Source organism: Giraffa tippelskirchi, chromosome 13 (assembly GCF_054371585.1).
Source record: "Giraffa tippelskirchi isolate mGirTip1 chromosome 13, T2T-mGirTip1v1.2.pri, whole genome shotgun sequence".
Taxonomy (NCBI): Eukaryota; Metazoa; Chordata; class Mammalia; order Artiodactyla; family Giraffidae; genus Giraffa; species Giraffa tippelskirchi.
This window is the reverse complement of record NC_137287.1, coordinates 77,991,728-78,008,756: the sequence shown is the minus strand read 5'-3', so window position 1 is coordinate 78,008,756 and position 17,029 is coordinate 77,991,728. Positions and strand designations below refer to the sequence as shown.

The 17,029-nt window shown below is 44.3% G+C and overlaps 1 protein-coding gene and 2 long non-coding RNA genes across 52 annotated transcripts in view; 1 reads left to right on the top strand and 2 right to left on the bottom strand.

The window, feature by feature from the left end:
• Positions 1–11,856, top strand: part of SVIL (supervillin) — a 259,115-nt gene extending 247,259 nt beyond the window's left edge. For all 50 annotated transcript variants that reach the window (XM_081553941.1, XM_081553947.1, XM_081553952.1 and 47 more), the window contains 8 exons: positions 1,027–1,132; positions 1,716–1,923; positions 2,681–2,814; positions 5,931–6,086; positions 7,523–7,666; positions 9,001–9,125; positions 10,647–10,802; positions 10,902–11,856. In XM_081553941.1, the coding sequence (XP_081410067.1) occupies positions 1,027–1,132; positions 1,716–1,923; positions 2,681–2,814; positions 5,931–6,086; positions 7,523–7,666; positions 9,001–9,125; positions 10,647–10,802; positions 10,902–10,988 (1,116 nt within the window). In that variant the 3' untranslated portion in view covers positions 10,989–11,856. The remainder of the gene's footprint in view (positions 1–1,026; positions 1,133–1,715; positions 1,924–2,680; positions 2,815–5,930; positions 6,087–7,522; positions 7,667–9,000; positions 9,126–10,646; positions 10,803–10,901) is intronic.
• LOC145531438 (uncharacterized) lies at positions 657–2,762 on the bottom strand. Its single transcript, XR_014072445.1, has 2 exons — positions 2,145–2,762; positions 657–1,376 (listed from the first exon to the last, which is right to left on the bottom strand). It is a non-coding gene; the product is annotated as an uncharacterized LOC145531438 (long non-coding RNA).
• The window catches only part of LOC145531436 (uncharacterized), a 58,935-nt gene continuing 46,366 nt past the window's right edge, over positions 4,461–17,029 (bottom strand). Inside the window, exons 3-8 of the long non-coding RNA XR_014072443.1 lie at positions 12,171–12,212; positions 9,960–10,250; positions 7,453–7,772; positions 6,932–7,073; positions 6,304–6,431; positions 4,461–4,891 (exon numbers count right to left, since the gene is read on the bottom strand). This is a non-coding gene — a long non-coding RNA (uncharacterized LOC145531436). The remainder of the gene's footprint in view (positions 4,892–6,303; positions 6,432–6,931; positions 7,074–7,452; positions 7,773–9,959; positions 10,251–12,170; positions 12,213–17,029) is intronic.

The window sequence follows — 17,029 nt, the reverse complement described above, 5'->3', positions numbered from 1 at the left end:
ATAGTTAAGAAAAACATCATGAAAGAGAGCAGAGGTGTTTTCTCCGGAAACAGATCCACAAGCAGTCAGCCTTCCAGGTCCCGAAGAACCAATCCTCTTCCCTAAGAGTATTTAATGCATATTTTTTACTGTGGACTATATTTTCCACATAACAGCTGTTCATCATTGAAAGCTAATTTATTCCTCATAGTGGATCATTTCAAGTGCTTTTTTGGGGGGTGGGAGGTAGAGGCTATTTTATCATAACTTCAAAATCATCCTCAGGGTTTTGAGTCTTAATCCAATTGGAGCATTTCATTTTATATCAATCCAATGGGTGGAAAATCACTGCAGAAACAGAAAACACTCGCACAAAATGGCCCTTAATGATGCACAATAGGCCCTGAGGTTGATAACTTATAGTGAGAAACACTTCCTACCTTTCAATGCTGCCTAACTGCCAGGCTCAGTCAACAGTTTCCTGTTCAAGGGAAAATGTATTTGGCAAAGTGAAAGTCAGCTGACTCAACCCTCGGTTACTATGTTGCATCTCACCCTGATGGGTTAACAGATGCATTGACTGAGGTGCCCTGAGTGACAGGCCCTCTGAGGGGACCAGAGGCTGCAAAAGAGATAGTTCTTTTCCCCAGAAACACTGAGTCAGTGACTGGTCATTCTTACTGCTGAGAAGTTTTATTAAAAACATGTTTAAATTAATAACATTATATCCCTACTGCAGAATATCAGAATTCATGCTTTAAAGGACATGTGATGATAGAAAAACACTAGCTGAAGAAAATCAGGGTATAAAAGCAACATAAAACAGCAATCCTACTTGGAAAAATATACACCTGAAAAATACTTTGTATCATAGGAAAGCTGTACTCTAGAACTGTAATAGTGTTCTCTATAAATCACGGTATTATCACTGGCTTTTATTTGTCCTTCTCAATATTTTTCAGATTTTCTACACAGGTATGTGTTATTTTTATGACTGCAGAACCAGGACACGTGACTTATTACTCTATCATGTGTTTCAATCGGAAGGTCCAAGTCCTGCAGGGCAAGGAGCCCCCCTGCTTCCTGCAGTGTTTCCAGGGGGGGATGGTGGTCCACTCCGGGAGACGGGAGGAAGAAGAAGAAAACACACAAAGTGAGTCACTCTTCCTCTTGGGATTTGCTTTTGTTTTTCCTCCGGGGAAGGTATTTTTACAGGGGTGGGGGTTTGGAGTAAGTCTCTCTTCATGTAGCTGTGGCTTCACGACTGACAGCCTCCTGAAGTTTGCCTTATAAATCAGCTTTATGGGGCGCCCACTCCCTTCCCCCTCCTTCCATGGAGTTGCCATCAGAATCCAGCTTTGCATGCAGAAGGCCACAAGATGACCTTAAACTGGATCCTGGAGGGAAAAAAAATCAGTGATTTTATCTTTTAAATTATGAGATTTCTGTTGAGCAACATCTTAAAAAAAAAAATCACAGCTTTCAAGCCTCTTAAAATATGCCTGTTATAACTGACCTAGGTCTTTATAAATTTTGTGAAACTGGTTTTTCTGCATCGTGAACTTCTGGCAACCTGTTTCTAAGTCCACAAAGGTTTGTTTTCTGGGCCTCAGTTAGAAGCCGGCCTCACCTCCACCTGCCCCTCCAGACACAGGAAGGAGCGGGGCTCGGGCTGCCTGGCAGGGTCCCCTCCCTGCTCAGTCGCCTCCTAACTGTGCCACCGGCGCCCCCTGCAGGCGAGTGGCGGCTGTACTGTGTGCGCGGAGAGGTGCCCGTGGAGGGGAACTTGCTGGAGGTGGCCTGTCACTGCAGCAGCCTCAGGTCTAGGACGTCCATGGTCGTCCTCAACGTCCACAAAGCCCTCATCTACCTGTGGCATGGATGCAAAGCCCAGGCCCACACGAAGGAGGTCGGACGGACTGCGGCCAATAAAATCAAGGATCAGTGAGTGCTGTGTGTGTGGTGTGAGCACCTCTCCCTGAGCGAGGGCCTCCGGGGTGCAAGCTGAGGATCCCAAGGGCCCCGTGGACGCCCCCATATGTCCAGCGTGACTCAGCGTAGGGAGGTCCCCACGAGGTCAGGGGCCCTGAAGGTCCAAGTTCATGTGACACACGTTCAGCCCAAACCTCCCCTTTGAGGGTTGTCCCCACTTTCTGAGGATTTACCTGCTTCCATAAAAGGCAGAAGACAGAAGACTGCTTCAGAGGTATGATTCGGCCCTTGAATTATCAGCCTGGGTCCTTGGTTATTTAAAAGAAAACAAATTCCAAACATTATTTAGGGGATCAGAGCTGCTTTTGTCAGAGGTGTGGAAGGTTTGCAAACACTCAGCTAAAGAGAGCTGGGACACCACCCACTGTTGTCAGACTGTCAGGTGCCCCCTCCTTCGGGGACAAGGGTGTCGGGGAGACAGCTGCCCAAACACATTACCAGAGTCCCCGGGGCAGGCGCACTGGACGCTGGGTTCCCTTCCTCTTCCAGGCAGGCACCCACAGGTGCCCACGACCCAGAGAGAGCACACAAGACAGCCCCAGGTAAGAACCCACTCATATACTACAGAGCGGGCTGTCATTCATTATAAGAACCGTTTTAGTTGGAAAGCAGGAAAGATTCTGAACCAATCTGTAGATGTAGTCTGGAATAATTTTGTCCTGCCCACAGTTCCACGCCTGATAAAAACTACTGGACTCTCTCCATGCAGATGTCCCCTGGAGGCCGGGCTGCACAGTAGCAGCAAAGTGACAATTCATGAGTGTGATGAAGGCTCGGAGCCCCTGGGGTTCTGGGATGCTCTGGGGAGGAGAGACCGGAAAGCCTACGACTGCATGCTTCAAGGTAAGCCCACATCTAGCCCCTCCAAGCACCAGCTTCCTCGGTATGTAAATATTCATGCACAGGTGCTCCACACAACACACAAGGAGTTACCCCAAGGCCGGGTCTTCTCGGGCCAACAACCCAATAAAAAGACTAAATAGCATTTATCACTAGTTATGATGCCAAGTAGATAATGTGTGTGTCACGGTGGAGTTGTTAATAAAGAATGCTTCTGCCAGGAAGTGTCGGACAGGGCACTTCCTGGAGCCTTGGATGTGTAGCTGTGACTTGCAGAGAAGGGAAAGAGGGAGGAACATTCCAGGAAACCAGATGGGCACAGCATGAGCCTCTGAGATGAAGTGCTTTTGGTTTAGCCAGTGCCTGGGGTGCAGAGAAATAGTGGTAGTTTAGTCACCAAGTTGCATCTGACTCTTTGCAACCCTCTGCTGGGGTTTTTCCAGGCAAGAATACTTGAGTGGGTCGTCGTTTCCTCCTCCAGGGGCTCTTCCCAACCCAGAGATCGAACTCGCAATTCCTGCACTGGCAGGCGGGTTCTTTACCACTGAGCCACCTGGGAAGTTGTCCTGGGAAACAGTGGGGTTTAAACAGAGTAGGTCAGTCTTGTCTTTAAATACACAAAATACAGGTTGACATACATACAGAACAACATAAGAAAAGCGAACAATTACTAAGCAGTTTAGGCTGAGCTAGGCCCTGGCTAACCACCTGCTACACGTTCCCTCACTCCATGCTCATAGCCCAACCAAGAAGCTGCCCTGGTTCACTGGCAGGGAAGCTGAGGCCGGGGAGATTAACCATAGCCCAGGTTGGACAACAGTGGAATGTCCTTGTGACCACACTGTACTGCCTCTCAGGTTTTACAAACTTTTCTGGAAGTTTTTAAAATATAGTTGATCCTTGAACAACATAGAGGTTAGGGGCTAAGCTCTACCCCCCCACCACACACACAGTTGAAAATCCATATATAACTTGTTATTTGGCTATGTCAGGGCTTGGCTGTCCCATGGCATGTGGGATGTTGGTTCCCCAACCAGGGATTGAACCTGCGTCCCCTGGACCACCAAGGAAGTCCTTACATATAACTTGTCACTCCCCCCAAACTTCGCTACTCAAAGCCAACTGTTGACTGAAAGCCTTACCAAGAACACAGAGTTAACACCTAGTTTGTAGGTTTTATGTATTATATAATTCTTGCAAAAAAGTGAATGTAATGAAAATTCTAAGGGATGGAAATTACATTTACTATAGGATACTATAAGTTTCCATCATCTGTTTACGAGATGAATCATTTGTCAGTACCTACATTAATATAGTCTTAGCGGATACAAAATACTGTGGATGTTATATATGTATTACTCATGCTGCTGCTGCTGCTGCTGCTAGTATGTCTAGTCATACTAGACATCAAAAATTAAAAGATACTGTGAAACAAGTTTGTATTTATTTACAGATATTGGGTTGGACAAAAAGTTTGTTTAGGTTTTTCCATATGTTATGAAAATCTTGAATGAACTTTGGCCAACCCAATATAATGATTCATGCATCGATAACAAAAAAGAACAATATGATTACTTTATATCGCCTAGTGTCACTGATACAATTGCTTTTCAGTAGCCCAGCCGATACACTAATGAATGGTTATAACATTTTTATGGCATGCAGTGTTTCAGTCATCATAAATTATTGAAAACACTGTTACATTTTTATAAAAAATCACTTACCCCTAATAATAACTGATACACAACTTCTCCAGTTACAAGAGAGACGCAGACTGCATGGTAATTTCTTTGAAAACAAAGTTACAGAACAGTAAGAAAACTAACACATTATTCATCTTATATTAAATATCACTCACCTTATGCCTATGTAAAGGTAGGTATCTACCTGTATCTGATGCATTCATGACATACCTAAATTTTATTACTTTTTTCAGTATTTGTAGGCTATGCAACTTGTCTGCAGGTTTTTCAAATTGTCACAAATCTCTGAAAGATTTTTCCAATGTGTCTTTTGAAAAGTCTCCATGTGTAAGTGGACCAGTGGAGTTCAAACCTGTGTTGTTCAAGGGTTATCTGTACTGCATACAAACAGACCGCATACGGGTGTGTTTGAAAAACACAAGGAAAGAAAGATCCTTAGTAATCATGTCCTTTCATAGGTGTGTACCAGAATTAACGTATCTTTATGCGATAGATATATGTATTTAGATGTGGAGAGCACCCATTATACACAGTCTTTTGTAACCTGCTTTTTTCCCTTAATTTATGATGAACCATTTCCCAAAGCCTATGTTAATATTTATAGACTTTTATGGCTGCAGGTATTTTGTGAGTATATGTGCCACTCGCTATTTAATAGCTGGAGAACTGAGTTGTTTCAAATTTTTCTCTAACAACGATAAAGTTGTGAATAGTTTGCAAAAGAATTATCTGCATTTGTTTCTAGTTAAGGTAAATTCCTATACCTGGAACAACTGTGGTGAAGTTATTATACAGTCTTACAGTAACATCCACAAGTGTCCCCAGAACACTGGCACCAAATTCCACTCTTACTCATTGTTTGTAGCCCACCTCACCAGCAGTTTACAAATGTGTACATTTCACAGCACAGTCACATGCTTCATTTATTACTTTTCCTCACTGATGGCAGAAATTATGATCTAAGCACTGTTATAAGTTAATGTTTTAAATTAGAAGTACTGTTAAATGCTGTCTATATGTATTTCTTAGCCACATGTACTTCTGTTTGGGTGAATATTTTATTTGTGCCTTTAGAACATTTTTAGATATTTATTATTATTACATTTCTTTATATACTGCTAAGGATATGAACAGGTTTCCATATTTCCCATTTTGTCACTTGCCTTTTCATTTTGTTTGGTTCAGAGTGCTTTCTAATGCAGTGTAATTTTTCATTTTTATGTTGTTAATGCAGAAATCTCTTCTTGAATTACTTCTTACGCAGTTATGATTAAAAAGGGCTTGCCCACCTTTAAGTTCAGATGAATCGTTCCCCCTTTTACAGTTGTGCTTTGATCATTTCATGTCTTACATTAATTCTCCAGTCCATCTGGAATTTATTTTGCCTTTAGCTTTTTGTTCTCTTTTCTTTCAAAGATCCTGGAAATTTTAACTTCACACCCCGCCTGTTCATCCTCAGCAGCTCCTCTGGCGACTTCTCAGCCACAGAGTTCATGTATCCTGCCCGAGACCCTTCTGTGGTCAACTCTATGCCCTTCCTGCAGGAAGATCTATACAGTGCCCCGCAGCCAGGTACGGCCCACAGAAGGGGGAAGTAGTGCTGAGCCAGCAGAAGGCTCGCCTCCTAAGAAGTCTTTTTACTTTTGTATCTAGTAAGCAGTTTTTATCTGCTAAGTACACTTTCTTATATTATCTCTCATGTAATCCTCATACCTCCCCCCAACCAAAGGAAGATGACATCAATCACATATTATAGTATAAAAAACTAACCCTCGGTTACTCAACTCACCCAGACTCATCAGTTAATAGGGTGAGTGCAACTATGTCAGGCATCAATCTCTGCTGTTCTCTCAGCCTTCCCTCCGTCTTCCTGATTCATGTTCTCATATGGCTGCCCTTGCTCCAGCCATCATGTTTCTGTTCAAAAGAGAAAAAGAAACAGTGGGGGAAACTGCAGTGATAGCCAAGTCTCTTCCTTTTACCAGGTAAAGCAAAAGCTTTCCCAGAAACCCCCAGTTGCAAGGGAACCTTGCCAGAGTCGCAGGAGCAGGGGTTGGGAGCATCTTTGGGGTGAACCCCAGAGCAGTGCCTGTAATTCCAGGCTGCAGAGCAGGGCCAAGGCTCTCTCCTGTGCCTCCTGATCCCAAGGTCAGGGCTGTTTCCACGTGACCTCCGCCACAAGACAGAGCCTCTGTGCTCCTGTTGTGGTAGGGACAGTCACCAGGGACTGGGCTGCAGAGACAGTCGTGTCTGAGGTCGGCTGTCCCAGCCTCGGGGCGTCTCCGCTCTCACATTACAAGAGCCTGGAGCGGCATCAGGAACCTCACGGACCCTGCTCACCACCGGAAAAGCTTGACTGGGCACACACTCATACTGGGAAAATATTAGCTAGTGTCTTAGAAAGGGCTGCCACCCACCTCTTCAGCCTCCACTGGGCTTTTCAGTCGTGCGGTTATCACAGAATCCAGAGATGAGGGCCAGGAAAGGACTCGGGTGAACAGAGCCAGCGGGTGTGAGAGGCCTCGGCAACGTGGAAGAAGAGTCAGGTTGATTGGTTTGCTGGAGAGAAAAGGGGAACATCACTGGCATCTTTGAAGGCCCATTCCTCCCTAAAGGAACCATGGACTCAGATGACCTGCTTGGCAGGGCAAGCGTGACGTGCTCCCCAGTGTTTAACACGCTCTTGGGGATCAGCGGTGCTGACAGCCCCTCGGGGATCACGTGTCTCATCTGTCCCAATCTTAGCACTTGGCCAGGACCCAGAGAGCAGCTGTGGAGTGGGGGGAGGCAGGGAATTAGAGGAGAGGAGGAAAGAGCCTACCTCATCAATGCCAGCTCTGCCTCAGGCTTTGCCTGATTTGTCCTTCAAAGGCCATGTCATCAGGGGGACCCTCCCTGTGGCCCTGAGTTTACCTGCCAAGGGGCTTCTCCCACTGACCATAGTGGCAGGGAAGGAGGCACCAGTTAGGCTTGAGGAAGAGTCCTGACTGTCTTCTCTGCCCTCGTAGCACTTTTCCTTGTTGACAATCACCACGAGGTGTACCTCTGGCAAGGCTGGTGGCCCATCGAGAACAAGATCACAGGCTCTGCGCGCATCCGCTGGGCGTCGGACCGGAAGAGTGCCATGGAGACAGTGCTGCAGTACTGCCGCGGTGAGGCCCCCAGCAGTGGGTACCCTACATCCAGACGCCCTGATGGCTTTCCGCAGACTTGCTTAGAGACCCAGGCCAGGCTTCCCTTTCTGTGGGTGGCGCTAGCCTGGAAAAAAACCTGCAGTCAGCCATGAAACCTACTTTTTTTTCCCCTGGAACTTCTTGAGGCTTATTACTTTTGAAATTAATACATTCTAAGCTGCCAACATGAATGAGATTTCATTTCTCTTTTTTAAAATTGAAGTTGAGTTGATGTACAATATTATATGTTACAGGTGTATGATACAATGATTCACAATGTTTAAAGGTTATACTCCATTTATAGTTATTATAAAACATCAGCTATATTCCCCATGTCATACAGTATATCCTGGTAGCAGATTTTATACCTCTTAATCCACTACCCCTTATATTGCCCCTTCCCATTTCAACAAACTAGGGAATATCTCTTTTCTATTGGACTGATCAAAAAGTTCATTCGGGTTTTTACATAACATCTCATGTAAAAACCCAAATGAACTTCTTGGCCAACCTGATACTATAAGGCCATCATTATTAAGCTGGCACCCTAGAGATGAACAGCTGAATTATGGGATGGCTAGCCTGGTTAAAACCTTTCTGCACTCAGGGTTAATCGTGCTGAGAGACCCTGTCAGGGAGTAGAGAGAGCCCCCAAATGGGCTGGAAGGCCAATGGCAACCTATCATTATTAGTGTTACATCTGCAAAGAAAGATGTGCAGTCAATTCGTGGCTTTTCTATTATACCATCCACCTGAAACTGGCGGTCTTTTATATACAATGAAGATGCCAGTAATTAATTTCTTGTCTTAATTTTTAAGACCTAATTGATTAGTATTACTAAGTATGTACAGTCAATTTTTTCTTGAGAAACTCTTTCATAATAAAATAGCTAAGTTTCCCACCAAACATTTAAGCTAAAGCAGCTTCTAAACTGCTGTCATTAGCTAGTTAATTCCCACTGAACTTGACGCTGGGTCAGGAAGTCTGAGGAATACTTGACGCATGAGTCCAGGAGGAGGAAAAGGAGCCACCAGACACCACAGAGAGAGGTTGTCTTTCCTCCCATCCAGGGAGGGTTCTGTTAGGGTCAGGAAGCTTAAAGTTGGGTCACTTCCAGGCAACTGTATGCATACTTATATGCATGAAGTTAAACATCTTATGTAAACATCCTCCAGGGGCGGTTGTCAACTACTGATAAATTTTAAGCCTGAAGTCAAGGAATGCAAACAAAAGATTTCAGGGGAAATCAGAAAAAGACAGGGCCTTCAGGGCCATGCCAGGTCTGTGATGTCTGCCTTCTGTTTGACCGCAGGGAAAAACCTGAAGAAGCCGCCCCCCAAGTCTTACCTCATCCACGCTGGCCTGGAACCCCTGACCTTCACCAACATGTTCCCCAGCTGGGAGCACAGAGAAGATATTGCAGAGATCACAGAGATGGTGAGCACCCCGCCTCCCCCTCCAGGGGCTCCCCACCTTTCAGGCTGTAGGGTGGCTTCCCCTGGGGAGAAAAGGCCAACTGCGTTTTCATGTGAGAACATGATTCCTTGTTCATGTGTTGACCAGTCTATACAGAATCAGCATAGGGAGAGGAGAATCCGAAAGAGAAGTCAATGAAAATAGGTAACTTTCTATACACCATGCTCAGGTCCAAACAAAAGCAAAGGTGAACTTAATTACTTTGAAGATGAAGTCGCTCAGTCATGTCTGACTCTTTGCGACCCCATGGACTGTAGCCTACCAGGCTCCTTCATCCATGGGATTGTCCAGGCTAGAGTACTGGAGTGGGTTGTCAATTACATTGAAAATGACACGCAAATAAAAGCAGCCATCTCTTCTACCTATTAAAGATCCACTGCCTCTCTAAGTCCACATAAAGTACCACAGAACAGCCCCCTATCTCAGGCCTCAACCTTGGGTCCAAGGAGACACGGAATAACTCCGTGATGAGTTCACCTGCTCAGGTAATGCAGGGAGTGAAGGTGGTGTGAGCCTGTCCTGATGTAGGATGGCTCGACTCCTCTTTGCTGCCACCGTTTATCTCCATGAGATAACCATTTATCATAACCCCTGTTCACCAAAACACATTATTAGCCAGCATGTTATCCTTTCCAGCTGCATCGAGAAGAGGAAGTTTACCGCAGCTCTGTAGAATTTCTTAATGTATGGGTTTTGAACACTGCTCACAACAGCAACCCCAAGGAAGTTTTGATTTGGTGGGAGATAGGTTTGTCCGGTGGGATTTTCTTGCTGTGCAGTCACAGGGCTGCTTACCTGGGGGAGATGACATGGGGGTATTTGATAGGAGGTCTGAATAACTTTAAACAAACTGCAAAAGTGTGCTGCTGCTTGACCACGGAGAGGGCCTGTTTGGTCTCCACTGCTGATCTTAAGCTCTCTGGAGCCCGGTGGACTTGATCTTCACAGGTGGGGTCTCAGGCTGCCTGGGAGCTGACAGGCATGGTGAGGTGTCTCTGTGCACGAAGAATGTGTGACCCGGGACACCTCGGAGCTCTCCAGGTTCAAGGACATCAATCAGTGCTGTCCTGTGTTCTCTGCAGACCCCTGGAGGGGGTTAAAAAAAAAAAACAAACCTCCATTCAGCCCCAGCACATTCTAGATGCATTTCTTACCTTCTTTTCTATTGAGGATTAGGAGATGGGATGTGAGGTATACAGGGAAGGGTGATTCTTTTTAAGGTTAATAGCTTTTATATATTTGTAAGCACATTCCATTATTTGCATGCTTCTGATGTCTCAGCTTCACATGTAATCATCTTCTTGATAATTCACTCATGTGATAGCCCCTAAACATTTTTGCTGACATATATGAAAAGCCATGGGGGTGAGATGGCAACTCAGGCTAGGCTGGGGTGGGGATGGGCCGGGTGATATATTCACAGCACGTGATGAAATGTGTTCAGATATGGAGGTCCCCTCTCGGCTCCCTCTTCTTCTCCAGGACACGGAAGTTTCAAATCAGATCACCCTGGTGGAAGATGTCTTAGCCAAACTATGTAAGACCATCTACCCGCTGGCCGACCTCCTGGCCAGGCCACTCCCTGAAGGAGTCGACCCTCTGAAGCTGGAGATCTATCTCACCGATGAGGACTTTGAGGTAAGCGTTTCTGTGGGTGGGACTGCATGTGAGCATCGCGCATGGCTTGTCGAAGGGTCCATTCGCTCAGCCACTGGGCATTTCTTTCTCTCTTCCCAGTTTGCACTAGACATGACCCGAGACGAGTACAATGCACTGCCCGCTTGGAAGCAGGTGAACCTGAAGAAAGCGAAAGGTCTGTTCTGAGTCATGAGACGCTGGAGAAACCTGGGTGGTCACTTTCAATACTGATGGACCAGGAAAATGGATGTTTTAGTGGGGGAGCCTGGTATTTTTAAATATGTTTTTTCATCCGCGTTTTAAAAATCTGAAGTGACTAGCTCTCCTGCTCATTTGGGAGTTGTGTATTTTGTAAATGTTCCAGAGAACTCTCTGGGAACACACTTTCCACACTTCAGCAGGTGATGTTTGTGAGGTATCCGTGGCCCTACATGCACTTACGCAGCAGGTCCTCAGCAGCAGCCACGGCATTGCCCTCCCGCTCCAGCTAAGCGTTGCCTATTTTTTGAAGCAGTTCTCTTTATAAAGTGTTATTTTGATAGTTTGTGGATTCTAAAATATATATATATTTATATAAACACCGTATAAATCAAATATGTATTTAACAAAGCAATATGTATTCATTCACTTTTAAGATTTTTTTTTTTTGGTGTCAAAATAATATTAAAAAGTAGTTGCTTTTGTTGAATTAGTTCTGCCACCTATGTGTACTTTCACCCATGTTCAAAAGCGTCTCCTTTGGTGTGAAGTCTGACTCGTTCTGAGTGCTGCTTCCGGTGCTAAGATGAACAAAGGCTCTTAAGAATCTGTGCGAATCCACCTTTCTACCTTAATATCGCCCCCAAATGTATAGTGCCTTGTTTTATGTACAGTTTATATACAGAAAAGTTTGCTCTGCATTTTTTGACGATGGTTTGGAACAGTATCTACAATTTTACTCTAAAATAGAAATTTCGAAAAAAAAAAACCCTCTATTTCTAATACCTGTTGTAAACATTATACATGTCATTTGGCAACGGAGGACTCCAAAATAAAAGCTTCAGAATAAACACAACTATGAACTGATTGGTTCACACTGAGTTCCTGTCTGAAAAACATTTTTTTGTAAATGTTAACCTTGTACCAATATTTCACCATTCAGTATTAACTGCTGTAACTTTTAATGCAGCTCAGGGCAAGATGGAATACAAGGTCATACAACTAAACAGATATTCAGCCCATAAAATGAGTTGAAGACATATTTTTGCAAGTCATCATTCAACAGAAGCTCTTTATCCTCAACTATAGCTGTGTATCAAGTTCAAGAGCTCAGTGCCTTTTAAAAAATACTGCATATATAAGGTAGTTAGAAAAACATTAAAAACTCACCAGCTTTTATGTTCTAAAATCCAGGGTCCATGGGAAAAGAATCTGAAAAAGAATGTATGTGTAACTTAGTCCCTTTGCTGTACACCTAAAACTAAAACAACATTGTAAATCAACTGCAATCAACAAACCCCAAATCCGTGGTTTTGAACAAAGACCACATACTCTGCTATGACTTGTTAACGCCACCCCCACTTTGGTCTTATTAATAGTTCATGTATCGATCCCATGATTTCTTTAAACTCCATCACTGACCATGAGCCCCCTGTCTCCCAGGACTGCACTAGCAAGGGTCTATACCTGCTCCTGGCCCCACCACTTGACGACTGTGTGACACTGGCCATCACAGAACTGTCCCACCTCCATCTCCTCTTTAAACCACCTCCTACGACTGATTCTTTCTTACCAAAGCTATCAATGTTACTGTCATGGAGGTGGACTTAGGAAAAGCAAGAGAGTTAAAATTAAGGAACGTGGTCACACATCTAGAAATGACAGGTTCGACCCAGGAAGACCTTCCAAAGAAAAACCATGGAAAAGTCGAGAGAGGGGTTCAGACTGTGTCCCATGGAAAGTCGGCAAAGAGGAGCAGAGAAGCATGTTGCAATAAGCCCTCTGGCTGGAAAGCCTGCTGTAGATGTGATGGACAATACAGAGTCATCAGCAATACCCATTACCCTAGATTTTCCCAAATGCTCTAAAACTGTTTATACCCACGTGTACTAAGCACTGTCCCCAGCACTGTGTCTGCCTCTCACCTTTTATCTATAAACAGGGCACCCGTCTTGATTTCACATTTGCTTTTTGCCTCTTTTTTTGAGTTGTTTCCCCAAATCTCTCTCCAGCCTGCAGAACTAGATCCTCCTCTCATGCGGTTTTGTGATAGCAGTACGTGACCTGTGACCTTTGCGTCCTGGGAAGGGACCTTGCCTGAACACATGACGTGCTAAGTCTCAACACCTCACAGCTGGGCTGCACCCCTCCTCCAGTGCCACATTCCCAGGTGAACCATCTGGGGAACTTTTATTAAAAACAGCTGGTGTTTTCTTCATTTGCTGCTTTCGAACTGAAGGACTTAAACAGAGGGAAACGGATGTCTAGGCAGAGACAAGATGTCACGAGTGCCCTGAGGCTGTGGGGGAACTGTAGGAGCACAAGCGGGCTCCAGAGATGAGGAACCCTCACCCCGATGTGTTCCTCCTGGGCTGTGTCAGGGTCAGAAAGGCTGCTCAGGAGCCCCTCTTCGTTCTCTCCTTATTCCAGCCCCTCCTGTGCCTGAGCTCCAGTCTCGTAAAAGGGGATGCATTCCAGAAACAGCTTGAGAATCTGTTTTGGTCACTTCTTTCTTTCCTTCTGATTATAAATGTAACACCCTGTCTACACAGAGACTTGTACACGAATGACTGTGGCAGCATCGTTCATAATAACCCAAACCTGCAAACAACCCACTGGTCCATTGACTAAGAAATAGATAAAGAAAATGTGGTAGATTCACACAATGGAATACTATCCAACAGGAAAGGTAACAAGATACTGATCAACACTGCAACACGTGTAGACCTCAGAAATGCCATTCAAGAACTGAGAGTCTGGGATTAGCAGAAGCAATATAGGAGGAATAAACAGCAAGGTCCTATAGCACAAGGAACTATATTCAACATCCTGTGATAAACCAAAATGAATATATGTGTGAATAACTGAATCACTTTAGTGTACAGCACAAATTAACAAAAATACACCTCACAGAATGGGATAAAATATTTGCAAATGAAGCAACTGATAAGGGATTAATCTCCAAAATATACAAACAGCTCATGCAGCTCTATGTCAGAAAAACAAACAGTTCAGTTCAGTCGCTCAGTCGTGTCTGACTCTTTGCGACTCCATGAATTGTAGCACGCCAGGCCTCCCTGTCCATCACCAACTCCCGGAGTCTACCCAAACCCATGTCCATTGAGTCAGTGATGCCATCCAACCATCTCATCCTCTGTCGTCCCCTTCTCCTCCTGCCCCCAATCCTTCCCAGCATTAGGATCTTTTCCAATGAGTCAACTCTTCGCATGAGGTGGCCAAAGTATTGGAGTTTCAGCTTCAACATCAGTCCTTCCAATGAACACCCAGGTTTGATCTCCTTTAGGATGGATTGGTTGGATCTCCTTGCAGTCCAAGGGACTCTCAAGAGTCTTCTCCAACACCACAGTTCAAAAGCATCAATTCTGTGGCGCTCAGCTTTCTTCACCATCCAACTCTCACATCCATACATGGCCACTGGAAAAACCATAGCCTTGACTAGACGGACTTTTGTTGGCAAAGTAATGTCTCTGCTTTTAAATATGCTATCTAGGTTGGCCATAACCTTCCTTCCAAGGAGTAAGGGTCTTTTAATTTCATGGCTGCAATCACCATCTGCAGTGATTTTGGAGCCCCCAAAAATAAAGTCTGACACTGTTTCCCCATCTATTTCCCATGAAGTGATGGGACCAGATGCCATGATCTTAGTTTTCTGAACGTTGAGCTTTAAGCCAACTTTTTCACTCTCCTCTTTCACTTTCATCAAGAGGCTCTTTAGTTCTTCTTCACTCTCTGCCATACCTAATCAAAAAATGGCAGGAGATCTAAATACACATTTCTCCAAAGAAGACATACAGATGGCCGAAAGCACATGAAAGGATGTCCAACATCACTAATGATCAGAGTAAAGCAAATAAAATCCAGACTGAGGTATCACTGCAGACTGGTCAGAATGGTCATCATCAAAAAGTCTACAAACAATAAATGCTAGAGGGGCTGTGGAGAAAAGGAAACCCTCTTAGACTGCTGATGGGAATCTAAGTTGGTATAGCAACTACAGAAAACAGTATGGAGGTTCCTTAAAAAAACTAGTTGCCATATGAACCAGCAATCCCACCTCTAGGCATATATCGAGAAAACCATAATCTGAAAAGACACAGGCACCCCAATGTTCACTGCAGCATGGTTTACAATAGCCAAGACATGGAAAAAAGCCTAAATATCCATCAACAGAGGAATGAATATAAAGAAGATGTGGTATAATACATACAATGGAGGACCACTCAACCATAGAAAAGAATGAAATAATGCCATTTGCAGCAACACGGATGGACCTAAAGATTGTCATACTGTAAGACAGGTAGAGAAAGAGAATATCATATATCACTCATATGTGGAATCTAATTTTTTAAAAATGATACAAATGAACTTATATACAAAACAGAAATGGACTTACAAATATCTAAAACACACATGGCTGCCAAAGGGAAAAATGAGATGGAGGGTAAAAGCAGGAGTTTGGCGTTTGCAGACACAAACTACTATATATAAAATAAACAACAAGGACCTACTGCATAGCACAAGGAACTCTACTCAATATTCTGTGATAACCTATATGGGAAAAGAATCTGAAAAAAGAATGAATATATGTATATGTGTAACTGGATCACTCTGCTCTACACCTGAAACTAACAAATTGTAAATAAAATATAAAATATAAATAAATAAAGGGCAAGAAAACAAACATCATTCAGTGAAAGAAGCCAGACACAAAAGGCCATATATATTGTTCAATTTCATGTATTTGGAATTTCCAGGGAAGGCAAATCCATTTAGACAGATGGGTGGCAGATAGAGATGGGAGTCAAGACTGACTGGGGATGAGCACGAGGGAACTTTTAGGGGTGGGGGTGATGAAAATGTTCTAAAACTGGATGGTGGTGGTAGCTGCACAACTCTGTGAAAGCACTAAAACTTCAGTGAATTGTACACTTACACAGGTGTGTACCACAAGAAAGCTACTTTAAAAAAAAAGTAACACCAATCTATGTGAAAAATGCAAATATTATAAGAATATATAATTTAGAGACTGAAAATCATAGCTGTTCTTTCTGTTAAAAGAAATAATCATTCATAACAACTGTGAAGACAGTAAGGCAGGGACTTCCCTAGTGGTCTGGTGGTTAGGACCCAGTGCTTCCACTGTGGAGGGCATGGGTTCAATCCCTGGTCAAAGAACTAAGATCCCATGAGCCTCACAGCATGGCCAAAAATAAAAAAGATGTTATTTAGGACAATCACGACAGGTGTAGGGACCACTGCTGAAGGGGAGAGACTGGACTCAACTCCAAAGACACAAGGAAGAGTGGGAAGTTATAGCAAAGAAGCAGATGGAGATATAGGAGTCATTGGATAGAGGACCACTAAGAGGAAACATCAGGGAAAAAGGGCGGTTCCGGCCAAACTGACCTAAGAGGACTCAGGGCAGATCAGGGTGACCAGACACTACCCCGGGGATGGTGGAGGGTGAGGAGTCTGACAGGTGACAAGGGTGATGAGACATCGAGGGAGGGGGTCTGGCTAAACCTACTTGACATCTAGCTACACACGGGCCTGTCTCTGAGGCCACGGCCAAGGACAGACTCAGAGGAGACTGACTACAGCTTGGTCAAGGGCAGCGTCTTCGTCACCACTTCCCATGTACAATTACTTCAACGGTTTGATTTATAATCTAGATTTTTCTTTACACCAACTAATATTGAGATGTATGCTGTTTTTCTTTCTTAAGAGAAAAACTGCATTGGTTTTTTGGCATGTTAATTCTCCTATTAACAGCAGGGCTCAGACACTGGTCCCGGATGCTGATCCTGGTATGTATGAGGTTCTGTGGTCACGTAGGGCTCAGTGTGCAGGTCCAGAGCAGCAGCGGTGGGGACCCAGCCCCTCCAAACCCCAACACCACTCAACACTCCTCAAAGAGGGTGGGCAGCATCTAGCCAGGGCCCAGAGGGAGGATTTGGGGACTGATTTTCACAGGTCTTTCTTTTTTAACCTTTTGTTTTGGGGTAGAG